Source organism: Dinoponera quadriceps, unplaced genomic scaffold (genome assembly GCF_001313825.1).
Source record: "Dinoponera quadriceps isolate SergipeBrazil2010 unplaced genomic scaffold, ASM131382v1 scaffold397, whole genome shotgun sequence".
NCBI lineage: Eukaryota > Metazoa > Arthropoda > Insecta > Hymenoptera > Formicidae > Dinoponera > Dinoponera quadriceps.
The window spans coordinates 174,419-183,762 of NW_014554705.1; the positions used below are offsets into that span (position 1 = coordinate 174,419).

Consider the following 9,344-nt stretch of genomic DNA (forward strand, 5'->3'; position numbering starts at 1 on the left):
CGTGTGGATAATTTCTTAGCGACCTCGAGATGGATCCTCGAGAGGATGTGATCCAGGGTGACCAACTCCTCCAAAAACCGAAGAACGTTGCAAAATCTAACATCTAAAATTGCTCAAACTCAGCCTTCAATTACCGGCCCATTCTTCTGTCGATTCCTTCAATTTGATCTATATTGAAAATCCTATGAACAAATATTAATCATTAGATTGTGTATTACAGAAGATTTTTAAACTACAATCATTCACTCGAGAAAATCTTCGTCTTATTTTGCTAACGGAATAAGACGATTGCGCACGTTTCTTTTTCCTCGTCTTTTACGATAACGAGACTTTAAACAGACGAATTATCAGAAGAGAGAACGTGATTACTAATACACCATAGTTATCTTGGAATACATAGGACGCATCGATAATTAATATATCGAACAAACCGAGTGTCGAGTCGACATTCTTTGATATTTCGTGTAGTTGGTCACCTTGTAAATGTTTTTACAAAGAAGCCTGTCTGCGCGCCAACGCGGTTCACGTTCCGGGCGGAATAAAAGCTCGGCGGCGGAAAGCCCGGGGGGGCGACAGACGGGCGTGATATCTTCGGTTATTTCTTTTCACCATTATTTAGTGACTAACATTGTTTGAGCTTTGAATAGTACCTTGATCAAAACGGTGTATGTCATGTGTAAGATATACTTGGGTGTGGGAGTACCACTCTGGGGATCGGTGGTGCGTTGGACGATCTTTCTTCGTCGTGGCGGGTCAAAACGAGCGAATTATCGACGCGATTATCACGAAGCGGCTGTCTCGTATTTGAAAAAGGAAAGAAAAAACGATCTCGAGCGAAAAGCGATTTCCCGCGAACGATTACGCGCTGCATTGTGCGCTTTTCGAGTGGCACCACCGTCAAGTAGCGTTTGTGTGTTCTCTATACTGTTCCAAACGAGCTTACTAGCTTACTTTGATTAAAACCATGCTAAGAAGCTTGCCGAGGGCGCTTTAGAAGCGGAAGCTAAAAATCAAGGCGGTAACATTGAATGATTTTCTCACGTGGTTGAACACTAGGGAGCCTTTACAAGTATTCGTTCGGATCGCTTTTCGAGTCGCTTTTCGGATCGTCAGTGCCTCTGAGATATCGAGGGACGCTTATGCCGGAGAAAAAGATCCGCGGGAAAACCGCGCCGGAGGAGACGATCCAACCGCGCTGCCGACCCCGACGACGCGCTCCGCCGCGTTCGACGCGGACGAGGCGACGACTCGTCGTCGAGATCGACCCTTCGCCGCCGCGTCGGGACGCGGTCGGGGCGCGCCGGCACTCGTCCTTTCTGGCGGTGGTACCACGTACCATGTTGGCTTAGATCGAACACACACACACGCCATTTCGCGGCCTGCAGATTTGGTAGAGCTGCATCTCGCGTTGCCTTGTGTTGCAGCGTATCCGGTGGCACCGCATCCACCGACCGGCTTTGTCCCCGCGCCAACGCAGCCTCCGACCTACGGTGGTAAGGCCTCTCTGTCTCTTAGTACTATTTCCTCTATATAATAAAACCTCATCCGTGCGTGTGCCTCTCTTTTTTTTCTCTCTTTTTAACGCGAACTCCGTTGTCCCGTTTTTGACTTCACTTCTACGGTAAAGATCTCGGTCGACACACACATCGTATGATACTTAATGGTACATTGCATAAAAACACGGTAACATCGACGGCAATTGACGTGTATGAGATATCGCATAATAAATGCTGGTTTGTTTGTCGCCTAACGCGCTTGTCTTCTCGCTTTGAGAGCCGCGAGTTGTTCTTTGGTACGTCCGAAAGTCCCGACGGCTGTTGTCTTCGCATCTCGAGCGCAATAACATTGGTCGTTACAGTTGCAGGCGCCGCGCCCTACGGAGTGTTTCCCAATCAGCCGCAGCTATACGCGACACAAGGTCCGCCTCCGCCGACATACGATCAGACTCTTACGCATCCTATGGTGAGAGTCGCTTACTTCCGTGTTTTATTGTTAAGAACCAGAGCGTTGCGAGCAGCGCCGAACGATAGGATTTTCATCGGTAAATATCGATCCGCTCTTAGATGTATCAACCGATGTATGGACAGGGATATCCTGGTGGATACTTGGCGGGCTATCCCACTGCGTACGGGCCACTGCAATATTATCCGCCGTTGGCTGCAGCAGCGGCGTATTATCCTGCGGCTGCTATGCAACCCGCTCCCGTAAGGCCCACTATCATGGTACCTGTAAGTATCAGTGTACGTCTTCTTTTTAAACTGTTGAAGAAAAAAAGGCACATATCTGACGCATATCAAGTAACCGACGCCAAACTTTGTCGAACAATACAAAATTGCTTTTGCTTTCTTTTTCTTTTTTTTATGCCTGCAGCGCCCTGTAGAAGCGATAAAAGTAGCACGAGGATAGCGAGAGTTTCCAAGCTCTCTCTCTCTCTCTCTCTCTCTCTTCCTTGAGCGATGCGAGACACTAATTTTGACGTTCGTTTCACAGAACGGGTTCGACGGTACTCGCTTCGACGGAATCTCGCAGCCAGTGCTGCCGCCACCACCGCCCGGGGTGGCCGCGAACGCCGCGCAATTGGCCGCGATGGCCGGCCACAGTGTGGCCCTATCGCAAAAGAAGGGCTCGTTCCTGGGAGGAGGAACAGAGGGCGGTTATACCTTTTGGTAAACCACCTACCACCTTTCGTAACACACACACACACACACATGACACGTAGACAGACTTATACATATACAGGGATACACACACCACACGTACACTGAAAAATATCCAACACACTAAGTCTGTCGGAGGCGCTGTGTCGAGACGACGAGATCATGTAGGCAAATTTCCGTTAGAGCTCTGCTTTCCTCGCCACTGCCGGAGGGCAGCTTGTCGATATTCATTATAGTATATACCGTGTGCGCGGACCGATCACATACCTATGCTCATACACACAACATACACATGGATACAAAGAGCGACACACACACACACATATACACGCCTACGCACACACATTTACACATGATACTAAGGCAGCAACCGTGAGAGCTCCCACGCGATTCACATACGGCGATATTTGCGATCGATAGAAGCGATCCAATGATCTCAAGGACACCGCCGCCGTCTTGGTGATCGATCTGCGCATCTCATGTACTGTTGAACTGCAGAGAATCGTCCCGGTCGAGGAAAACTCGGACACGACGCTCGTCGAACACCCCCGAAAGCTAATTCCTTGAATGCTCATCGTCCTGCGGGAAAGTTGGGAGAGCGACTCACTGCGTGAGAGTTTGCTGGATTGCAATCCCGAAAGCTCCGGAGCCAAAGGATCCGCGATACCGAAAAAAAAACGAATAAAATATCTGCTGGAATTCATGAATCCGAGGGAGTTCAACTAAATTCCGCGACTGAAACTTCGAAAAATCCGAACAACTGACATGCCTTTAGATTGCAAGCTCTAATTGAATTATTTGAAAGAATAAGGGAGCGTGTAATTGACGAGGGTACAAGTTTTCCAGGATTTAGGATATCGGAAAATCTAAAGAAAAGATGCCAATTAAATGATCTCACCTTTAATCATCGATCGAGTATTTTCAATGCGACGTAGAACGAAGAATCCATCATTAATAAGTTTCGGAGGATTCATGTTTTTAGCGACCCTTCTACTCCAAGGGTTCGCGGTATCGAAGGACCCGAAGGCTCGAAGCAGCCGACGTGTATCTCCCAAGACAAAAGACGGTTATTACAAAAAAACGTTATTGTGAAAGACTAGTTCGATCAATGAGAGGCAGGTTGCCATTGACAAGGAACGACAATGTCGTTGCGCTTACGAAGGCAGGAAAAACGGAAGGATCAAGGATACGGAGAGATTAGGATTCAATCTCTCGACGATTGTAGGAGCTCACGGGACATATTGCGTTGATATTTATATTTAAGTTATTGTTATTTAAACAATTTATTTGCAGACCCCTTTTAGAAACAGAATCATCAGTGCGACGTGTTTCGATGATGGATTAATTTTGTATCTCGAGAGAGTGAAAGAGAGTGAGCGAAAGAGAGAGAGAGAGTGAGAGAAAGAAAGAGAGAGTGAGAGAGAGAGAGAGAGAGAGAGAGAGAGAGAGAGAGAGAGAGAGAGAGAGAGAGTAAGAAAATAGTGGAATGAGTTTTATATCATGGAAGTGTGCAATAAGCATAAATCTATTGTAACAATAAAGAAACGATATTAATTGAAACTGTGAACTTGTTATTACATTGAATGAGTGAAGGAGCGAAAGAGAGAGAGAGAGCGAAAAAAGAAGAGTGCGCGTGTATGAATGCGTGTGAGAGAGTGGGAGAGGAGAGAAAGAGAGAAAGAGAGCATGAGCGAGATAGAACAATGAATCGAGACGAAAATGTACCACTGCGATGATCAAGTGTACCAGTTAATAAATGCTATGGTCATGCAATTCGTTAATCGAAATTTGTTCTTTTTGGACGACAGATATGTAAAACTAAAGAGACTAGCGTCTTTGGTGTCTTTAGTTCGATTTTTTTTAAAGATAAGAAAAATATTTAAACAGGATAATAACGTTATATGTCCATTTTTCGGCGATCCCAGAACACCCTGTATGAGCACGTATCGATTACAATCGTCCGTATATAGGAAACGAAATTGTTTCGTTTGTCAAGAATAGTATTTATTATAAATTTTAAAACAATATTCTATAATTTAATCCTTTCCTCCCTTAATCCTTCCTTTTAATCCTTTTCCTTCCTCCAAGGCGCAGAATATTTTTGTTACACTAACTTAAATTACATATATTTTTGCGATTGCTGCTTGTATAATTTTCGAATTGAACTACTCTATAAAATAACCAAATACTTTTACGAGGTAAAAAATTTTTTTGGATTACGAAAATTTCCTTATCGTTTATGCGAGTTCACTTAGTTGCATGCAGACCTCTTTGTAAGTTCTCCTTTCTGCTGCGTGATTCGTACAACTTTTGGCATTTGATCCGGAGTTAATTCCAGTTTCAACAACGCGTCTAGATTCCCTATTTGATGTTGTGCCTTACGTAAACTCTGAAGAATTTAAATTTGAAAGGAACGTCATTCTCTTAATATATAGATTCTTACGTATATAATTCAACTTACCATTCGCAACTCACTGTCTACTTGCGGATCTGATTTTGCGAATTTCTTTTTGTGTGAAAATTCCTGCACAGTAAATCCGAGAAATTTCTCTAAAATCTGAAAAATTTCAATATCATTCACGTACGATTCACATTTATGTGTGAACAATTTCAAAATAGAAAAGGAGTCTCAAAGGCTTATCATCACGGTCAAAAACCAGGACCCTCCAAGTATTGTTTTCCTTTTCACTTCTCTGCATACCTCAGAATCGAAGCAGACTTCTACGCTGGAAGTATGGTCCGTGATCAGTGCAGTCAACGCCCAGCATTTACCTTGCTTCGTTAACGTTGAGTGATTCTTCACTTTGCCCCTCACCATTCTGTATATCGTTCGCGTGACATTCTCGCGAAGCACGTCGCTCAGAACGTCGCAAATTTTTGGAGGAGGCGGAGGCGCAAAAAAATCGGAAATCGTCTTGGCTTTTGGTATTTCCTGAACGGTTCTCGAAGTGCTCGCCTTTGGCAAACGTATGAACTTATGTAAATGAGGGGCCAATAATTTTAGACAAAAAAATTGTCTCAAATGATATCGTAGTCTTCTCGATGTATAAAAGATGTCTATCTAAATATTATATACCACAGATATGTCTTTTCGCGCCGTCGAGACTCCCACGGAGGTACATTTCTCAACTTTCGTTTTGATGTCATCGTTCGTCAGTCTCGGCCCAGACGTTCGTAGAGAGGAACGCTTTCCAGTTTCACTCTTAAACTTGAAGGAATTTCTACCTTGTTCTTGACTGACCTGCGATTCTGTTATAATCTTGCAGTCATCAAAAGCGAAATCATCGTCGGGAAAATCTGTAACATCTTTTTTCTTAGAAGACTTCGTGGGCAACGATGATTTCATTCGAGAACTGCATGCAAAAGTTGACCTTTCCTCAACTATCGTTATATCATTATCTTCAAAACCGTCAATCTCCATCCGCGATGTTGGTAATGTTCGTATGGGTCTCACCGGGGGATCCTTGCTGGACCTGGAATAATCACTTGGACCAGTGTAAATAAAGAAAATAGAAAACACAATAACATAACTATTGCGAATCAATTTATATTAAGAGATAGAGTACCAATATGATTATATAATCAAATGAAAGGCAAGCAAATCCGTATACTAACCAATTCTCTAAGGGTTCAAAGTCGATGTCCTCCAAAAATTCTTCCGTCGTGTCGTTTCCGATTGCTTGAGTATTTTGTCTCTGCCCCCTAATATTTTCAGGTACGTAATCCTGATTCTGAATAGTTCTGACTGTTTCCTGGCTTTGCTGTTCAATCGCGGTCACTGCCTCCAAATCAACAGCTTCCTCGAAATCATCGTCGAAAAAACTGTTTTCATTTGTAGGATTTGTTGGAGTGTTTGAATTAATCTGATTTCTGAGCAGTCCATTGTCATGATATGGATCTGGGTTCTCTGGCTCATCTCTGAAAAAAAGAGTAAAATTGAATTCAATGAACTCAAGTTGTAAAGCAATAATGTATAAATTTCCTGAGGACAAAATATATTCACAGTTATTGAATGTACTTTACTATTTACAATGAAAGGAAGTTGAGAGAAAATTAATAAGAGAATGAGTCTTACAAAGCTCTAGCTAAAATATTCTCCAGTGCATTGGCTTTCAGCATAGATTCAACCTCTCCGCCAATCTCTCTGTATTTGCCATCTTCCAGCAAAATGATACCACGTCTACAATCAACTGGACCAATTATCATCACTTTGTAGCCAGGAAGTAGTATACTCTACAAGAAAGTTATAAATTAATATTGTCGAAATAATTGGAGCAGAATCAAATACTGAAATTCCAAGCTTCTGCTACAAAAAAGATATCATGTTAAAAAAAAAATCTTACTGCCATTTGCTTCATTGGAGTATATTCTATTGCAATAATATTCTGCACTCCATCTGTGAGACACCATTGCATCGTTCTTCTAGCTTTAGGCTCCCACTCAGTTTGTTTCTCTTTTTCTGTTACTTCTAAATTATCGCTATTGACTTTCCGAATTTGGCATAACTGCTTGTACTTGGAACTTGCTATGTCATACATCTTGTCTACCTATGTTTACATCGGACGATCTTGATGTATAATACTTGAATCCTCAAAGTAAGGAATGTGAAATAGCTAGATGTTTCTTGAAGCTCACCTGTAGAATATAAGTGCCAGTTAACACAATGCGCACTTGTTGCATCAGGTTTGTTGGAAGACACCCATTTTCACTGCTTATTTCTCGCAGGTCGCTCAATTGCCACTGACTCTCCACAAATTCTAAAATGTGTTTATCTGTTATCTGGAATAATAATTAACACATAACAACCGATATTAATTCTTGACTTGTAACAAACTGGAATTTCATTTACTATCCAATAGGTTTTTGCATTACGCAACTGTAATTTTCTATAAATTATACAGTGATTCACATTAATATTTGTAAATTATAGTATTTAACAAATAATTATTTTGTCTTTTTATATCTATTGTTGGATTAAAGATATACATTACTATTTTTTAAACTTAATTAATATCAATAAAAATAGTAAGGTGAACATAAATTGCAACGTACTTCATGAGGATTTTTGTCATTGAAAAAATATTCGACACAATCACTTAGCCATGTGTCGTTCATCACATAAAACTTTGCATTCAATTTGCTTTTTATCCGCTGCAATAGATTTCCGTTCATTCTCGTGCTTTCGCCTTTCTTTTTTTTCAATTACCAATTCGAACAATATCGACATATATTTCGCGCGTTTATATATTCATTTAACTCAATTTTTAATTAATCTGTCCTCTCATTGGATCATTGGTTGCGCTTTGAACTTAGCTGCGTCCAACCGTTTCGTTCCTCATTATAAAACTAAAAATCACTTTCTGACCAGATAAGCCTGTTCGTTTTAAGACCCTTTTCATCAACTTCGGCTAACCTAACCGACTGAATTACTGAAGGGAATTGACCAATCGTATTGGTCAATTAGCTGATTGGTCAATGCGGTTGATCAATTCCAATTTAGAATTTTTAGATCTAAAACTTGAAACGGGCATAAATCTAAGAAAAATGTTATTTACAAAAATATTTTATTTTTAAATTAAATATAATCGATTTTTGTAGGGAAAAACCCTATTTTTCTGGGGAGAAACCTTATTTCCCTAAAGAATCAATTAAGGTCGGTATTCACAGTCGGATCTTATATTTAAAACTATCTTAAGTTCATTTTCAGACAGTCATTTCACTGATTACGAAACATCTGAAGATGAATTTAACCGTTTGAGTGCCAAGGAGCGATTTTGCGCTTCTTCTGTTTCGCTCGAAAAGCACCAGCGTTCTAGGCTGCGAAGCCGATAACCGGCACACGCTCGGCTTCTGTCGATGCGCGACTTTACGGCTACCATTCCGTTTTAGGTAAAAATGAAATAATGAGACAACTGATAAAAGAACGAATTTTAATTGCAATCTAACATTTGGATGCAATCATCGGAGAATAAGACAAGCGCTATCGCGCCGTTTGGCATTCCTGGATGGGGAATAAGACAAGCGAAAAAGCGCTCCTTGGCACGTTTGGACGGGGAAACAACAGAGACACGTGGCACTCAACGGTTAAGATAGTTTTAAAAATAAAATTCGACTATGAATACTTATGTTCCATTTTATGTACGATTCCACTTTTGTTTCAATAATTCAGATCATGATTGGAGTACAGATAGGAACTACCATCCACAAAAGATGAAGAAGACTCGATAACTCTTGTTTAGAGGTATTTTATGATAAACAAAACGAATTTTAAATTGCTTAACAAACATTTTAGATTGCTTATCTATGATTCATCTAGTTCGTGGTTTTATGATTCCATAATTATTATCTCATTGAAGGATACGTCATTACTAAAAGAGATCTTATCAATCATTCGTCTTTAATCCTATTTACATTCTAAGAGGCGTCGAACAATATATTCTCAATATCTGTAAAGCATATATACGCATATTATAAGTATTTATATGTAATATTTATTATTAATATATGTGTAATATACAACTGACTTACAGCAAGAAACATTTCGCAAGTTGTAGTATTTCGCTATTAAACTAATATTAGTACAAAATTCGAACAAGTTAATCGCAAAATTAAAATTAGTCGATAGAGCTATACAGCATGTGTTTCGTGAGTAAGCATCTTGTAGTTTAAGTATATTAGTACAAAGTT

At 40.6% G+C, this 9,344-nt stretch overlaps 2 protein-coding genes across 5 annotated transcripts in view; one reads left to right on the forward strand and one right to left on the reverse strand.

Moving 5' to 3' along the window:
- LOC106740931 (DAZ-associated protein 2-like) overlaps nt 1–4,636 on the forward strand; it is a 13,320-nt gene extending 8,684 nt beyond the window's left edge. Inside the window, exons 2-5 of one of the 3 annotated variants that reach the window (XM_014612414.1) lie at nt 1,425–1,493; nt 1,859–1,962; nt 2,088–2,228; nt 2,491–4,636. In XM_014612414.1, the coding sequence (XP_014467900.1) occupies nt 1,425–1,493; nt 1,859–1,962; nt 2,088–2,228; nt 2,491–2,670 (494 nt within the window). In that variant the 3' untranslated portion in view covers nt 2,671–4,636. Of the gene's footprint in view, nt 1–1,424; nt 1,494–1,858; nt 1,963–2,063; nt 2,229–2,490 lie in introns of all 3 variants that reach the window. The other 2 variants (XM_014612413.1, XM_014612415.1) reach the window with 2 other exon arrangements.
- Nucleotides 3,733–7,998, reverse strand: LOC106740919 (recQ-mediated genome instability protein 1-like). Of its 2 annotated transcripts, XM_014612385.1 has the most exons (9): nt 7,710–7,998; nt 7,293–7,436; nt 7,001–7,204; nt 6,733–6,890; nt 6,273–6,575; nt 5,734–6,130; nt 5,359–5,613; nt 5,119–5,214; nt 3,733–5,046 (listed from the first exon to the last, which is right to left on the reverse strand). In XM_014612385.1, the coding sequence occupies exons 1-9, from the start codon at nt 7,827–7,829 to the stop codon at nt 4,909–4,911; spliced, it is 1,815 nt and encodes a 604-aa protein (XP_014467871.1). In that variant the 5' UTR covers nt 7,830–7,998; the 3' UTR covers nt 3,733–4,908. The 2 variants fall into 2 exon arrangements, with proteins under 2 accessions (XP_014467871.1, XP_014467872.1); XM_014612386.1 differs by lacking the exon at nt 7,001–7,204.
- Nucleotides 7,999–9,344: the final 1,346 nt, after the last annotated feature.

Excerpts from the sequence above, each read along its gene's own strand:
- LOC106740919 (XM_014612385.1), bottom strand. The coding sequence starts at position 7,829 with ATGAACGGAAATCTATTGCAGCGGATAAAAAGCAAATTGAATGCAAAG. Across the intron at positions 6,576-6,732 it reads AATATTTTAGCTAGAGCTTT|AGATGAGCCAGAGAACCCAG; the intron begins GTAAGACTCATT and ends TCTTTTTTTCAG. Across the intron at positions 5,215-5,358 it reads AAGTCTGCTTCGATTCTGAG|ATTTTAGAGAAATTTCTCGG; the intron begins GTATGCAGAGAA and ends GAAATTTTTCAG.